General features: G+C 37.5%; 1 protein-coding gene across 2 annotated transcripts in view; it reads right to left on the bottom strand.

Moving 5' to 3' along the window:
* Window positions 1–18,169, bottom strand: part of Ankar (ankyrin and armadillo repeat containing) — a 65,611-nt gene that overhangs the window by 3,385 nt on the left and 44,057 nt on the right. For both annotated transcript variants that reach the window (XM_004660263.2, XM_045147817.1), the window contains 5 exons: window positions 14,734–14,840; window positions 11,869–11,991; window positions 6,180–6,338; window positions 4,913–5,030; window positions 2,640–2,749 (listed from right to left, as the gene is read on the bottom strand). In XM_004660263.2, coding sequence (XP_004660320.1) covers window positions 2,640–2,749; window positions 4,913–5,030; window positions 6,180–6,338; window positions 11,869–11,991; window positions 14,734–14,840 — 617 coding nt within the window. The remainder of the gene's footprint in view (window positions 1–2,639; window positions 2,750–4,912; window positions 5,031–6,179; window positions 6,339–11,868; window positions 11,992–14,733; window positions 14,841–18,169) is intronic.

The following is an 18,169-nucleotide window of genomic DNA, read 5'->3' on the forward strand; positions in this document are numbered from 1 at the left end:
TTGGTAAAGTGTTTGTCTTGTAAGCATAAGAACTTTTGTGAGACACCTTATACTCATTTTAGTTATGAATTTCTGTACTATTGTTGCATTTATTTATAGATTGAATCATTATACACATGGTCAGCTGAATGCACTGGGTCAAGCCAGGTGTGGTGGCACAGTGTAATTGCAGCACTCAGGAGGCTGAGGCAGGAGGAATGCCACAGGTTTGAGGCCAGCTTTGTTTACACTCCATCAATACACTTTTGAGATCCTTTAGAATAGCTCTGGAACTACCGTATTTCTATACCCACACTCAGCCAGAAGTAGTTCAAGATCTGTTGTCATCTCCCCCTGTCCTGTAAAAGCAGTTAGAGTGTCTTCTTTTTTTGGGGGGGGGGTGGAAGACATGAGAAAGTGTACAGTTACGGTGATTGGACCCATGAAAGTAAGAAAAAGACAGGAAAGTCTGCACTTGCTAGAAATCAAAGATGATCTAACTTCTTATCTTTTGCCTGTTTTTTTTCACAACCAGAACCCCTCCTGGGAGGGAGGTCTTTCATAGGATTTAAACATTGTGGTTAAGTTCAGCCCCCAGAACTTGGTTTCAAGGCTAGCTTCTTCCTGAGACACCCCTAGCCCTAACCAACCATCTGTCCCTCTGGTTCACTTGAGCTGGATGACAGCCCACCACTATAGAGTTATAAATACCTTTGCAAGGGGAGGGTGCCATTTACCCTCAGCTGGATGTGAGCTTGGCTCTGCACAAGCCCAGCTAGGAAGGCCCCATAGCCCTTACTGCCCCGCATGGCAGGAGCTCCTTGAACTTTCTTTTCTCTCTTTTCTTTCTGCAGTTTTTCCAGTCCTACCACATGGGATCTCTAGACATATGGCTTCCTTGGCTTTGTATTTCCCTCAATAAATATAAAAATAATTAAAGATAAAAAAAATTCTAAAAATAGCAAAAGATAATATAATAAAGACAATGCTTAATATTTTCTGATCGTTTCTACTTGTTAGTAATGATTCCAAAGGTTTTTTGTTTCTGAATTTGATAAAATCTTCACAATAACATTGCTACATAATTAAAAACCAGCAATCTAAAGCACACAGAGTTGAAATTACTTGGTAATAAAAGACATACAATAGTGAGGCTACAAACATGCTGAAAATAATTGATATTATAGATGAAAACTTTTCTACATTGAAAAAATCAACATGGTTATCTGTGTTTTGCTGTCTATCGTACATAACTGTTTTAATTTTTATTATAAGTTCTGATACTAAGGAAATTGTGGGTTATAAAACAGAAATAATTTACAGTTCTTGGATATTCTTTTCTTACAACCTGTTGTTCCATAATGGATAGCTGAACAAAAGTCAAGGGTTTCCTATTCTAATACTATCAATTACAATGTTGCATATAGTGAGAGCAGGCTGTCTCACCTACCTCATTTTGTAAGGCTTCTTACAGATCCATCATTTAGAAGGATGACTGTTCCAGTTATGACTTGTTTTTTTTTTCTATATTTGCTTGAAGATATTGAATAAGGATCATTAAATAAATGATGATATTCAAATATATAGAATTTCTCCCACAGTATGTATCTCTGGTGCTTTTTAAAAAAAAATCTGTAAAAGGCTAGTAAAGGCCTGTCCACATTCCTTACATTCACAGGGTTCTCACCAATATGAGTTCTTTAATGTTGATGGGACCTCTGCCTAAAGGCCTTGCTACATTGCTGACATAGAAAGAGTTTCTCACCAGTATGAATTCCTGGTGAAGAATAAGTTTTGTGATCAATAAATGCCTTCCCACATTCTTAAAAGAAAATTTAAGTTATACACAGGCTTAGGAGTCATATAGCATCTTCCTACAGCTATGTCATTAGACTCTGTCCTAAAGATATGGAGCAGTTCCCAAGTCTAAATAGTATCATTGTGTACAGGCCATACTGATCTTTTGTTGTTACAATTTTAGTGCATATGCTGCTGAAGGGAACACTTTTTTTTTTTTTTTTTTTTTTTGAGGCAGTGTTTTATTTTGTAGCCTGGCTAGCCTGACACTCATTGTGTAGCCCAGACTGGCTTCTAGGGACAATCCTCTTGCCTCAGCCTCCTGAGTGCTGGGCTTATAGACATGCCTCAATACATGGTTTTGCAGATTGACTCTTCATTCTAGCATTAAAATGCTATTATTCCGCTGGGTGTGGTGGCACACACCTTTAATCCCAGCACTCAGGAGGCTAATGTAGGAGGATTGCTGTGAGTTTGAGGCCAGCCTGAGACTACATAGTAAATTTCAGGTTAGGCTGGGCTAGAGTGAAGCCCTACCTCACAAAACCAAATATATATATACTATTATTCCATAGATGTTGTCCTTCAATTCAGAGACAAATTTGAACAGGTATTACTTTTTAAATCTGTAATTATGCTTATTTTATATTAGAATCCTATTTAAGTCTTGGAATTAAAATATGTGAGTTTGTTTGTAGGAGTCAAAATTGTATAAGTCAGATATAACTACCACCAGAAAGTTTATATATTTTTAAGTTACTAACTCTATAACACAGTCAACTTAAGGAAAAATTATTTCATAGTAATAGGCAAATCACATTATTTTTAGCATATTAAATTTTATAACTAGTTTTTATTTTTACCTCTTCTTTTCCTGAATACAAATGGTAGCAGAGCCGTTGGATTGTTCCTAATGTGATAAATGCTTCTGGAATACCAGCTCTCGAATGAGCCAGGCTAGCTATCAAATTACCTGCAAATTAAACAATAAAGTGAGTTTCACTCAGGACAAACTGATATATTGTGTTTCTGTTGATTTGTGCATAATGTTTTAAAAGATTCAAGTTACAACCTCTCTATTGAATGGTAGAGCAGTGAGAGAAAATATGTATATAGAATGTAAAATAAACCTTCCCTAACAGTATGGTTTGGTTTTCTATCACAAAGTTAAACAACTTTATGTAAGAGTAGAAGGCATAGTGATATCTCAAAATTAAACAACATGTCACTTTCTGAAGCTTAAAATCATTGAAGTTCTTACCATAAAAAGAAATATTTAAGTGACCCAGTAATTAAAAGAAAATAAATGAGCAAACAAATGTGCAACTACCAACTTCAAAGATGAAAAGAAATGGGAAATAAAGGAGGGGGTTGAGAATCTAAAACTAAGAACTTGCATTTATAGTTTTTAGGGAGCATGGATGTTTATTGGAGAAGAGCTAAGTGGTCTATCCAGGAAAACTGGACACTTGACAACAGAAACCCCAGTCTGCCACACTTGGTACCTTTGCATCCCTTCCTGGGAATCATGTCAATCTGAACACTGGCCAGCCAGTTGTTTGACACTTTCTGCCCACTGTTCTGTATTGACCTCTGTCCTGCTTTGCTTGTGACCCTGGGGGTACATGTAACCTGAGATACGTATGCCAGTGGTGACAGAGTGCAGAGAAGGTGCAGTCATTTTTTGAGACTGAGTTTTCCCCAGATGGAGGAAATGAAATTTGAAAGCAGGTATACTGTGGTATTTTTTTTTTTTGAAGCAAAGAAATTGTGAAGCAAAATTTGAAACCATTACCATGAAAATATATTGATGAAAGTATGTTTAATAATTTATTTTTTGAATTTGACTTAATTATTTGAGAGAGAGAAAGAGAATGGGCACACAAGGGCCTCTAACCACTGCAAACAAATTCCAAATGCATGCATCACCATGTGCATCTGGCTTACATGGGTACTGGGGAATCAAACCTGGGTTGGTAGGCTTTGCAGGCAAGTGCCTTAACTGCTAAGTCAGTTCTCTAGCCCAATAATTCTTCTAAACATTCTTTGCCTAGTTAGTTTCCACAAGAAAGCCTGCCTGCCTGCTTGCTTGCTTGTTTGCTTTTTATTTTCTGGTTCTTTCTTACTCTAACACAGGCTGACCTAGAACTCACTCTGTAGCCTAGGATGGCCTCATCTTCAGGGCAGTCTTCCTACCTCAGCCTCCAAAGTGCTGGGATTAAAGACATATGCCACAATGCCTATCCCATAAGAAAGTTTTTATTTGCCTGAGTCCTGTTCTTTCTTTTCAGGCAAATATACTCCATAAAAATATTCTTCTGTGGTATAAACAAGTGGAGTTTCCTTTGTTCCCTGCAGTATTATTTCAATTAAAGAATCCCAGATACTCAATTTTTCTAGTAGCTATTGATGATTATAATGACATTTTTATGTTTCTTTGAACAGTCGGTTAAACAATATTAACTATCTATTTTATACAAACAGAATGGTTAGGAGTGAAGTAAATATAGTTACACAATATGTAGGCAAGAATGCTATTGAACCATTTTTATATGCTATGTTTCACTTCATCATGAAGAACACTTCGATGGTAACAAAATACATCACAATAAATCACTATGTAATTATTTTCTTAGTAGTTCACAATTGAATTCTCATTTTATGTCCTAAAAAGAAATTGGAAAGTAGGGCTGGAGAGATGACATAGTGGTTAAAGCACTTGCTTTCAAGACCAAAGGACTCAGGTTCAATTCCCCAGGACCCACGTAAGCCAGATGCACAAGGTGGTGCATGCATCTGGAGCTCATTTGCAGTGGCTAGAAGCCCTGGCACACCCATTCTCTCTCTTTCTCTCTCTACTTCTTCCTCTCATACAAATAAATAAAAATAAGAAATGTTTTAAAAAATAGGAAAGCAAAAAGACCATTTTCTGAGTTACTCTGCTCCTCCTCAAGGTACAGAGTGGATATCTGTTGTTACATGTGGATGTACTCTTGGTTTTCTTGTAGGGTACCTTGAAGCAGTGTGACAGGGTAGTATGTATGTTTTGTTTTATTGTTGTTATTATAAACTAAAAGATGGTTGAGGCTGCCTTGGACACTTAACGAGGTTATATTATGTAGATAATAGTCTTTACCTGTCAAGACAAGAGTAGAAGTTTGAGTTGAATTCAGACTTTCAACCAAAATTTTAACACCTCTTGCAGACAACGTAATATGGTCCACATCTATAATAACTTTAGCCAATATAATAATCTGAAAAGAGATAAAAGCATAAAATCATTGAATTTTTTCTGTTCAGCTTCTATAATTAAGTATTTGTGGTTTGGGGCTACTTCTCTGGGTGAGGAGGTAAAGGGAATATTTGGTATTGGGTGGGATCTAGTAGAAGTGAAATGAGTGATGGAAGAGAAATACTTCTTCCTAGCTGGTCATAGCAATGACCATGATGTTCTTCCTACAGTGTTTGCAACTTTTGTATCTTCAATTACTGGTTCATAGAAAAATGCTTCAGGTCTAAATGTCTCTGGAGACAGAGACCTCCAAGGCCAGAGGCCACCCCACAAATGGTCTAAATGGACTGGTGGGGACCAAGGCTTCCCCTCTGGCTCCCACAACTCAAGCCTCTATCACCTTCCAGGAGCTGTGGGTAATTCCAGCCATGGAGGGAGACTCCAATATCTCCATCTAGCCACTAGAGCCTCATTATCTGTCTAAATCTCTAACTCTGGCCAGCTCCCCTCCCAAACAATGACTCTGGCAGGCATTTATGGCAAAACCTATGACCAGACACTTCTTCATGCCTCTCAGTTGTAACTAGGGAGAATTATTTTTTCCCACTTTTTTAAAACTGTGCCAAAATCGCCCCACTATTAGGGTGAGACCTCCTAGCCAAATCAGGAACTTCCATTCTCTTGCCTCCCCACCCCGAGCCAATGTGACACCTCTAGTAAAAGAATACATTAATTATAAAGCATGGGCCACTGAGGGAAAAATCAACCCCAAATAAGACAGCCAAACCTATACAGGTTCATCATAAGACCTAGGCTCCTATCAAGAGGTTTCTTTTGTGACAAAAATTAATTTTTAGATTAAGGAAAATGCTTTAGAAGGTTGTAGGAAAGGCTGTGAAGAGCAAGTGCAAGAAAAGGAAGAACTCAAATATATATTGTTGTTCCAGAGTCAGGGAAGCAGCGTGGCTTGCAGTTAGACCTCCTGTCTCAGACACTACCATGTTTCCCACATGTTTATTTATAAAGTGGAACAATGAGAATAATAAGACCTGACCATCAATATCACAGGGTTGGTATAGACATCAAGGGAAGTGCAAAAGCAAAAAATTATTGTAAGTTCTCACTAAAAAGACCTGCTTTCCAAGTTGAAACATTAGTCTCTATTTGATACCTGAAATGCTGCCATTGCCTTGTCAGTTTCAACTGTTGATTGAAGAAAAGGCTCAAAAATAGATAAGGTTATCATTCCACTTTCCAGTATTAAGTATTGTTGAAAGCAATTATTGAAGGCAAAAAGGGTCAATGCATAACCTGCTCTTAAGCAAATTTCCTAGAAATAGTAGAAATGTATGTTATTTTGATTTACTTCAGTTACCACTAGGTTTTGAATTATTGTCTGTGTTTTAGCACTTTTCTCCTAGTATACCACAGTAAAATTTCATATTTAAAGAAAAATAGCATTAAGCCACCTTTTATCCCAGAACTTGGGAGGCAGAGTTAGGTGGATTGCTGTGAGTTCAAGGCCAGCCTGGGACTACAAAATGAGTGCCAGATCAGCCTGGACTAGAGTGAGACTCTACCTCAAGAAGAAGAAGGCAAAAAGAAATAAAATAGCATGACTTTCACCCCAGGTCCTCTTATGTTCCTCTGAAGCTTCACAGAATTGAAAGTCATACTTGACTACTCTCTTCCATAATTCTTTAATAATGTCTAGACAATGGCTTCCATTTTTCAAGAATAGTGCTATTCAAAAAGCAAGCCATGTCAAGAGACACACATAAAAGGGATACAAATTGGAAAGGAAGAAATCAAGTTATCATTATTTGCAGATGACATGATTCTATACATAAAGGACCCTAAAGACTCTACTAGCAAGCTGTTAGAGCTGATCAAAACCTACAGCAATGTAGCAGGATACAAAATAAATACACAGAAATCAGTAGCCTTCGTATATGCTAACAACAAACACATAGAGGATGAAATCAGAGAATCACTCCCATTCACAATTGCATCAAAAAAAATAAAATACCTTGGAATAAACCTAACTAAGGAAGTAAAGAATCTATACAATGAGAACTTTAAGACACTCAAGCGAGAAATTGCAGAAGACACTAGAAAGTGGAGAAACATCCCTTGTTCCTGGCTTGGAAGAATCAATATCGTGAAAGTGGCAATCTTACCTAAAGCAATCTACACATTTAATGCAATCCCTATCAAAATTCCAAAGGCTTTCTTCATGGAAATAGAAAAAACAATCCAAAAATTCATTTGGAATCATAAAAAACCTCGAATATCTAAAATAATACTGAGCAACAAAAAAGAGGCTGGTGGTATCACCATACCTGATTTTAACCTATACTACAGAGCCATAGTAACAAAAACAGCATGGTACTGGCACAAAAACAGACATGTAGATCAGTGGAACAGAATAGAGGACCCAGATGTAAGCACAAGTAGCTATAGCCACCTGATATTCGATAAAAATGCCAAAAATACTCATTGGAGAAGAGACAGCCTCTTCAGCAAATGGTGTTTTGAAAACTGGATAAATATCTGCAGAAGGATGAAAATAGATTCTTCTCTCTCGCCATGCACAAAAATTAAGTCCAAATGGATTAAAGACCTTAACATCAGACCGGAAACTTTGAAACTGCTAGAGGAAAAAGTAGGGGAAACCCTTCAACATATTGGTCTTGGCAAAGACTTTCTGAATACAACCCCAATTGCTCAGGCAATAAAACCACAGATTAACCACTGGGACCTAATGAAATTACAAAGATTTTGCACCGCAAAGGACACAGTGAAAAAAGCAAAGAGGCAACCTACAGAATGGGAAAAAATCTTCGCCAGCTATATATCTGATAGAGGATTAATATCTAGGATATACAAAGAACTCAAAAAGTTAACTAATAAGGAATCAAACAAGCCAATCAAAAAATGGGCTAAGGAGCTAAATAGAGAGTTCTCAAAGGAAGAAATACGAATGGCATATAAGCACCTAAAAAAATGTTCTACGTCACTAGTCATCAGGGAAATGCAGATTAAAACTACATTGAGATTCCATCTCACTCCTGTCAGATTGGCCACCATCATGAAAACAAATGATCATAAATGTTGGCGGGGATGTGGAAAAAAAGGAACCCTTCTGCACTGCTGGTGGGAATGCAATCTGGTCCAGCCATTGTGGAAAACAGTGTGGAGGTTCCTAAAGCAGCTAGAGATTGATCTACCATATGACCCAGCTATAGCACTCCTAGGCATATATCCAAAGGACTCATCTCATTTCCTTAGAAGTACATGCTCAACCATGTTTATTGCTGCTCAATTTATAATAGCTGGGAAATGGAACCAGCCTAGATGTCCCTCAACAGATGAGTGGATAATGAAGATGTGGTACATTTATACAATGGAGTTCTACTCAGCGGTAAAGAAAAATGAAGTTATGAAATTTGCAGAAAAATGGATGGACCTGGAAAGTATTATACTAAGTCAGGTAACCCAGGCCCAGAAAGCCAAGCGCCACATGTTCTCCCTCATATGGGGATCCTAGCTACAGATGACTGGGCTTCTGTGTGAGAATGAAAATACTTAGTAGCAGAGGCCAGTAAGTTGAAAAGGAGACATAAAGGGTGGAGAAAGGAAGGGAGGAGGATACTTAATAGGTTGATATTGTATATATGTAATTACAATGATTGTAATGGGGAGATAATATGATTGAGAATGGAATTTCAAACGGGAAAGTGTGGGGGTGGGGAGGGAGGGAATTACCATGGGATATATTTTATAATCATGGAAAATGTTAATAAAAATTTAAAAAAAAGAAAAAAAAAAGCAAGCCATGTGTCTGCGACAGAACACAAAGTTGTTGAATGCAGAATAGAAACTGAGAAGGAACAGTTTAAAGGAACAATTCTTGTATGATGCAAGGAAGAATATTGTACAGTCTTATAGAATCTCCCCTTGATATGCTTGTTAGTTACAAATGGGAAAAGTGGCAGCTGTCACTGTAAGTAATTGAATTTAGCATTGCCAGCTATAAGACATACCAACACCATATATTCTTTGATATGAGGCCCTGGGAATGAGTGACTTCTATATCACTTCTGTGATATTGCCAAAATGCATCACCTAAATTTAGTCATGAGAAAACATCAGATAGAGTCAAATTGGAAAAGTGTCCTAAAACAATTGTTCTGTACTCCAAAAAATGTCAGAATCAGGGCTTAAGATATGTCTCAGTGGTTAAGGTGCTTGCCTGTAAAGCCAAAGGACCTCAGTTTGATTTCCCAGACCTATATAAGCCACATGCACAAAGTGACACATGAATCTGTGTTCATTTGCAGTGGGTGGAGGGCCTGGTGCACCTATTCTCTCTCTCTTTCTCAAATATATACATAAAAATGTTTTTTAAAATGTTAAAATCAGAAAAGAAAGGCTAAGCCACACAAACATGTAGAAGGGCTGTAATACCTAAATGTGAAGTGACATGCTAAATTGGATTCTGGAACAGAAAATGGGTATTGATAAGAAAACTGGCAAGTTTTTAAAAAATTTTATTTATTTATTTATTTGAGAAAGAGAGAGAAAGATTACATAGGTCTTGATTATTCTAAGCATGTCTCACCATCACATTGGGCAGTTGGTGGATTCTTTTGTTTTCTTTTTTATAGAGGGAGAGAGAGAGAGTGAAGATGGGCATGCCAGGTCCTTCAGCCATTGCAAACAAACTCCAGACACATGCACCCTTTGTGCTTACATGGGTCATGGGAAATCAAACCTAGGTCCTTTGGCTTTGCAGACAAGTGCCTTAACTGCTAAGCCTTCTCTCTAGCCCAGAAAACTGATGAAGTTTTAATATGGCCTACAGAATAGTTTACAGTGTGATATCATTGTTAACATTCTGGTTGAAATTTTAATAACTAGACAAAATCTATTCCAGAATACTTTGAATTACATTTTCAGATTTTTGGTAAGTCTAGAATGATTTGCAAAACATTTTTTGTGGTATTAAGGATTGCACCTAGGGCTCATGCATGCTAGGGTAGCACTGTGTTGTAGATTACAGGGACACATGTAGAACAGGGAGTTGGTTGGGGGATGATGACACAACACAGTCTCAGAATTTGTAACTGAGCCACCTCACAGGGCAACTGTGACTGAGGAAATATAAGCTAAAAGGGAACGTTGTTTTCTTTTATTAGGGGCTGTACAGCTTGTTTACTGCCAAGGTTATAAGTGAAAATTTCAAGTAGTAGATAACTAATTAAGGAATTATAAAAAGAGCAAATTTGGGGATGATTTATAAAGGCTAATCATCCAAGGAGTTTACACTTGAAAGAGAGTATGGTCTTATTTTATCTCAGGAAAGGGCAAAGAGAAGTTGCCAATTCCACATGTGGAAGTGGTAGAGATTGTGGCTGACATGTCATTGTCTTAAACAGATCAGCAGATAATATATGAACACAGCATATATAAGATGAATGAAATGTATATATTGCTTGGGATTAGTGCCATGTATGTGGTTTGAATGAAAATAGCCCTATAACCTTAGGTGTTTTTGATTAATTTAAGCTTTGCACTTAAGCTTCATGCTGGAGGAGGCAGCAGCAGACCTTGGAGTGGAGTTCAGCCCTATGGTATGTTCTGAGGTAGATTCAGCTCTGGCTGGTGGCTCTGTCTCTCTGCTGTGGATGTTGGCTGCAGGAAGCCAGCTTCCTCTGCCATGATGAAACTTCCCCTGAAATCTGTAAGCCTGAAATAAATCCTTTTCTTACAAAAGCTGCTTCTGGTTGGGTGTCTGTTCCAGCAACAAAAAAGTAACTGCAACACCTACCAGCAAGGCAGGTGCAGAGTGGGTTAAAAGTTCAACTTTGAACCCTAACACTGTACCATGAGCTCTAGCACTCTTGTTACTTCTTATTTTGAGAGAGTATCCCACTAAGTTGCCCAATCTAGCCAAGAATTCACTTGTTTGTAGACCTCCTTTCATCTGCAGTTCTTCCATCTCCACATCCCAAATAATTTCAAAAATTTTAAAGTTCTATGAAAAATTGCTCCCTGCCAGGCATGACGGCACACACCTTTAATCTCAGCACTCAGGAGGCAGAGGTAGGAGGACCACCGTGAGTTCGAGGCCACACTGAGACTACATAGAGAATTCCAGGTCAGCCTGAGCTACAGTGAGGCCCTACCTCAAAAACAAAAACAAAAACAAAAACAAAACAAAACATGCCGGGCGTGGTGGCGCACGCCTTTAATCCCAGCACTCGGGAGGCAGAGGTAGGAGGATTGCCATGAGTTCAAGGACACCCTGAGATGACAAAGTTAATTCCAGGTCAGCCTGGACCAGAGTGAGACCCTACCTCGAAAAAAAAAAAAAAAAATCGCTCTCCATATCAGGTATCTGGGGGAAAGCTATGTCTCTATCATAGTTTTGGAAGCATTACTGTGGAGCATTGGATAAGAAGTAAAAATAAAATAAAATAAAAAAGAGAGAGAAGTGAAAAAGTATAAAATTAGGTTAAAAGTTTGATTCAGGAGTCAGGTTTGGTGGCACATGACTTTAATTCCAGCCCTTGGGAGGCAGAGGTAGGAGGATTGCCATGACAGAGTGAGTGTCAGGTCAGCCTGTGCTTCAGTGGGACCCAACCTCAAACAAAAAAAAATGCTGCATATCAAAGATGAAATATAGCAAGTATGAAACTATGTAGCTATATTTCTACATCATTATAAACTAATGATCTACAAGATCCTTTACCTCATCTTTAATTATACATGAAGAACACTTGATGGTAATACTATAATGTGCTATCAGAACAATTTCCTTCTAAATAATTACTAATGTTTTATAAAGGTACCACCTTATCTGGTGAGTAAAGAAGATACAGGAAATCAAAATATGTAAATCCTTCCTCTTGTTGCAGTTCAGTCTGTAATGGGCCATTCCCCAGGACAATGCATGCCAAAGAAAATGCCACTTCGACCTAAATACAGGATTTTAAGAAGTTATTTTTCACTCATACAATAACAAAGAACATGCTTCATTATACAAACATTTATACAGGATGTATTGTGGAAAGATAACTAAATCTTCCTAAAGAATAGTCTGTTAAACTCCTGGAGTAGTGTTTATAGAGTGGCACAAATTCTGAAGGAATACCCCTCATTTTTTTTGAGCTAGGTTCTGATTCTAGCATAGGTTGACCTGAAATTCACTGTGTAGTCTCAGGCTGGCCTTGAACTCATGGCAATCCTCCTACCTCTGCCTCCCAAAGACTGGGATTAAAGGCGTGCACCACCACACCTGGCCTCCCCTCATAACTTTTAACAACTGGGAAGCATATTTCCTCTCTGTGAGCAGAGACAACTTCAGGATCTCCATTTGACAATATCAGGGGAGATCACTGGGGCCAGCGGAGGTTCTGCCCTAATCCTAAAGCCATAGTTGTATCCATTTTGCATCTAATGATAATTTTTTAAAATATGTATTTGTTTGAGAGTGAGAGAGAGAGAATGGACATGCTAGGGCCTCTAGTCACTGCAAATATACTCCAGATGCATGTACCACCTTGTGCATCTGGCTTTACATGGGTAATGGGAAAACAAACTCAGGTCCTTAGGCTTTGCAAGAATATACCTTAACTGCTGGGCCATCTCTCTAGCCATCTAGTTATAACTTTGGTGGGAGGACCGAGGTAGGGACTGGCCCTAGCCGAGGTTGACCTGGAATTCATTATGTAGCCTCAGGCTGGCTTTGAACTCACAGCAATCCTCCCACCCCTGCCTTCCAAGTACTGAGACTAAAGTTGTGTGCCACCACAACTGGATTTTAATGATAACTTTTAAATGTTTTATGGCATGGATTTAAATGCTATTTTAAGTTCATACTGACCATTAAGCTATCAGACGTTAAGGGAATGCCTAATAATTAAAGCAAAGTTTTTAAAAGTAGAATTAAGAAATATATTCTTTTCCTTTAGGATCTGGATCATTTAATGTACATTTTGAATTCCATTAGGAAGATGAATTCCATTAGGAAGATGAACCTTGTACCTTATTGAGATTTAATAGACTATTTAGCAAGCACTATGCATTTCTATGAAAATGTTATGAATTTGAAATCATGGTATTGAATTACTGTAAAATACTGTGTCCATTGTAGAATCTTATTTTGAAGACAATTTGGAGAACAGAGGATAATCTCAGGTGTTATTGCTAGCTATGCCATCCAAAACTTTGTGAGACAGGGCCTCTCAGTGGCTTGAAGCTCACTAATTAGGCTAGACTGGCTGGCCAGCAAACCTCAAGGATTCCCCTGTCTTGCCTTCCCAACATTGGGATTATAAGTAATAGCCTTCACACCTAGCATTGACTTAGATGCTGTGGACCACAGTTCACTGACTGAGGTGTCTATACTCAGTTTTTCTATTCAACTCTTAATAAAATTGTCCATTTAATATACTAAAAGGCCCTAGAACTTATGGTATCTTTTGTGATAACAAATATATATAGGAAAACTTTTAAAATCTGCTCACTAACATATTGTTTTATAGTATTTCCATTTTCATTTTTCTTTTCTTTTTTTTTTTTTTTGTTTTTTGTTTTTCAAGGGTTTTACTCCAGCCCAGAATGACCTGGAATTCACTATGTACTCTCAGGGTGACTTTGAACTCACAGTAATCCTCCTACCTCTGCCTCCCAAGTGCTGAGATTAAAGGCGTGTGCCACCACACCCAGCAATATTTCTTTTTTTTTTTTTTTTTTTTTTTTTTGGTTTTTCAAGGTAGCATCTCACTCTGGTCCAGGCTGACCTGGAATTAACTCTGTAGTCTCAGGGTGGCCTTGAACTCATGGCGATCCTCCTACCTCTGCCTCCCGAGTGCAGGGATTAAAGGTGTGTGCCACCACGCCCAGCCCAGCAATATTTCCATTCTTCTCATCTCCATCAGAGTCTCTACCAGAATTTTGAGAAGAAAAGGTATTTTTCTTGTTACAATTTCCTGCTTGGCCAGCTATAAGTTTTCTGAACTTCTAAGGTCTTGGTAAAGGGATTTAAATAGGTGGTAAGTCATTTTCTTAATGGCATTTTACTAGAAGTAAATGGAAGACTAAATAACTATTCAGCATGTCCAACTCTGAGAAAGCTGTGGCTGGCAGGCAGCCCAGGCTACTTCAATAATGTAGACTCAGTGCCCACTTATAGTTGAGGAATAGTGCCATGTGAGTGGTCACACATCCTCACTGTTGCCGACCACTTTTAACCAGTATCTGACAACATAGGGAAGACTGTGTGAATGAACAATAAACTGCTAAGAAAAATGTCTTTAAAGTGTAAAGACCTAAGACTTTCTTGTCATATTTGAAGAAATCCTATTTTAATAACTTTCACCACCATGATTTTATAGTTTGTAGCAATCTTTTATATTTAACAGTTTAGGATTTTATTTAAAAGTTTAAATTTTTATACTTATAAACTTACATATGTCAAGAGAGACATTACTCTTTTTGTTTGCCTGCTTTTGTTTTTGAAGCAAGGTCTCACTCTAGCCCTAGGCTGAAATGGAACTCATTCTGTAGACAAACTGGCCTTGAACTCACAGCAAGACTTCTACTCCAGCCTTCTGAATGTGAATTTATAAGCATCAGCTCACCTCACCAAGTTATTCTCAAAAGTGACATTTATGTAAATTTCTGCTGTTAGAAAAAATTAAAACTTTGACATATACCTTAATGTAAACTGAAGGGTGATTTCTTAGTAGTTGAATAAGCACTGGAAAGGCATTTTCCTGCACAACATATTGTTGACTCATGGGATTGCTTGTATGGGCTACACCTATAAGAGTTCATATACCAATGAGGGTAGTATTTTTCTATCTTTTAAATGATAAAGTCAAATAGCTAGTTGTTAAAGTATCTTAAGGTACTATGGTTCATAAATTACAAAGAGAAATGCTGTATTGACACTATATTAATACTCTTGCACTAGTTTTTTAAAAGAAACTGTGAATAAATGTAGAAACTTTATTATCAGAACAATAGATGATTTTCTAATAGATATAGCAAATATATTAGCAAATATATAGAAAACAAGTTAGAAAAAACACTATTACCAAGGAATTCTAGCTATCATTTATTGAAAAAATACTATGTGTTATTACTTAAGTTTATAATTGTTATTTTACATAGACAGTTTTATATCTACAAAAATGTCCAAAATAATCACTGTTAAAATTTCTAGATTTGGGGGCTGGAGAAATTGCTTAATGGTTAGAAGGTGCTTGTCTGCAAAGCCAAAGGACCCAGATTCAATTCCTCAGTACCCATGTAAAGCCAGATGCACTAAGTGGCACATGCATGTGGAGTTTGCAGTGGCTAGAGGCTCTGGTGAGCCTTATGTGCCTCTCTCTCTCTGTCTCTGTCTGTTTCTCTCTTTCTCTCTTTAAAATATTTTATTTTTATTTATGTGTTTATTTGACAAAGAAAGAGGGGGAGAAAGTGAGAGAGAGAGAGAGAGAGACAGACAGACAGACAGACAGACAGACAGACAGACAGACAATGGGTATGCCAGGGCCTCCAGCCACTGCAAACAAACTCCAGACAAATGAGCCCCTTGTGCATCTGGCTATTGTGGGTCCTGGGGAATTGAACCTGAGTCCTTTGGCTCTGTAGGCAAACACCTTAACTGCTAAGCCATCCCTCCAGCCCTCCTTCTCTCTCTCTTTTAAATAAATTATCAATTAAATAAAATATTTTTAAAATTTCTAGATTTCTTAAATTACATGTACTAAACAGATGTCCTACTGTCTCCTTTTATTCCATCCTATTTGAATTGTAGGCCTGATCTCAATGGTGAATACAAGTAATCTCATAGTTGTAGATATTCATAAAGAATTTGAATCCTGTTTTGGTAATGAATGTCATAATCTATGTATAGTGTATTCCCATTCTCAAATATAAATACAAAAACAGCCTTTTCAGAATAATGAAGAAAAGCTAACCAAATGTTGTTTGGGAAATTTAAAGGAAGTAGGGGAGTAAAATGCACTAAGAACCCTTTCTTTTCTTTCTTTAGCCCTCCATAAAGGCCACTTTGAATTGACATAATGGGAAGAAACTATGTGTGTGGGTGGGGGATTAATGCAACTTTGTATATATGTTACCATTTACAAAACCTACAGCCATGTAGCAGGATACAAAATAAATACACAGAAATCAGTAGCCTTCATATATGCTAACAACAAACACACAGAGGATGAAATCAGAGAATCGCTCCCATTCACAATTGCATCAAAAAAAAAAAGAAAAAAGAAAAAAGGACCTTGGAATAAACCTAACCAAGGAAGTAAAGAATCTCTACAATAAGAACTTTAAAACACTTAAGTGAGAAATTGCAGAAGACACTAGAGTGGAGAAACATCCCCTGTTCCAGGATTGGAAGAATCAATATTGTGAAAATGGCAATCTTACCTAAAGCAATCTACATATTTAATGCAATCCCTATCAAAATTCCAAAAGCATTCTTCATGGAAATAGAAAAAACAATTCAAAAATTCATTTGGAATCACAAAAAAACTCGAATATCTAAAATAATACTGAGCAACAAAAATAAAGCTGGTGGTATCACCATACCTGATTTTAACCTATACTACAGAGCCATAGTTAAGAAAAACAGCATGGTACTGGCACAAAAACAGACATGTAGATCAGTGGAACAGAATAGAGGACCCAGATGTAAGCCCAAGTAGCTATAGCCACCTGATATTCGATAAAAATGCCGAAAATACTCATTGGAGAAAAGACAGCCTCTTCAGCAAATGGTGTTGGGAAAACTGGATAAATATCTGCAGAAGGATGAAAATAGATTCTTCTCTCTCACAGTGCACAAGAATTAAGTCCAAATGGATTAAAGACCTTAACATCAGACCTGAAACTCTGAAACTGCTAGAGGAAAAAGTAGGGGAAACCCTCCAACATATTGGTCTTGGCAAAGACTTTCTGAATACAACCCCAATTGCTCAGGCAATAAAACCACAGATTAATCACTAGGACCTCATGAAATCACAAAGATTTTGCACTTCAAAGGACACAGTGAAAAAAGCAAAGAGGCAACCTACAGAATGGGAAAAAATCTTCGCCAGCTATATATCTGATAGAGGATTAATATCTAGGATATACAAAGAACTCAAAAAGTTAAATAATAAGGAATCAAACAAGCCAATCAAAAAATGGGCTATGGAGCTGAATAGAGCATTCTCAAAGGAAGAAATATGAATGGCATATAAGCATCTAAAAAAATGTTCTATGTCACTAGCCATCAGGGAAATGCAGATTAAAACTACATTGAGATTCCATCTCACTCCTGTCAGATTGGCCACCATCATGAAAACAAATGATCATAAATGTTGGCGGGGATGTGGAAAAAGAGGAACCCTTCTACACTGCTGGTGGGAATGCAATCTGGTCCAGCCATTATGGAAATCAGTGCACTCCTAGGCATATATCCTAAGGACTCATCTCATTTCCTTAGAAGTACGTGCTCAACCATGTTTATTGCTGCTCAATTTATAATAGCTGGGAAATGGAACCAGCCTAGATGTCCCTCAACTGATGAGTGGATAATGAAGATGTGGCACATTTATACAATGGAGTTCTACTCAGCAGTAAAGAAAAATGAAGTTATGAAATTTGCAGGAAAATGGATGGACCTGGAAAGGATTATACTAAGTGAGGTAACTCAGGCCCAGAAAGCCAAACGCCACATGTCCTTTCTCATATGTGGATCCTAACTACAGATGACTGGGCTTCTGCATGAGAATGAAAATACTTAGTAGCAGAGGCCAGTAAGTTAAAAAGGAGACATAAAGGGAAGAGAAAGGAAGGGAGGAGGGTACTTAATAGGCTGATATTGTATGTATGTAAGTACAATGATTGTTATGGGGAGGTAATATGATGGAGAATGGAATTTCAAAGGAGAAAGTGGGGTGGGGAGGGAGGGAATTAACACAGGATTTTTTTATAATCATGGAAAATGCTAATACAAATTTTAGAAAAAAGAAAATTTGCAAATACCTGTAATGTATTACCTTAGATTTGGCTATGAAAAAAAAAAATATCTGCTGTGGCTGTCTGTCTTGGAATAGCTAGTAAATATCTACAAGTACT

This window comes from Jaculus jaculus, chromosome 4 (assembly GCF_020740685.1).
Source record: "Jaculus jaculus isolate mJacJac1 chromosome 4, mJacJac1.mat.Y.cur, whole genome shotgun sequence".
In the NCBI taxonomy this organism is placed as follows: Eukaryota; Metazoa; Chordata; class Mammalia; order Rodentia; family Dipodidae; genus Jaculus; species Jaculus jaculus.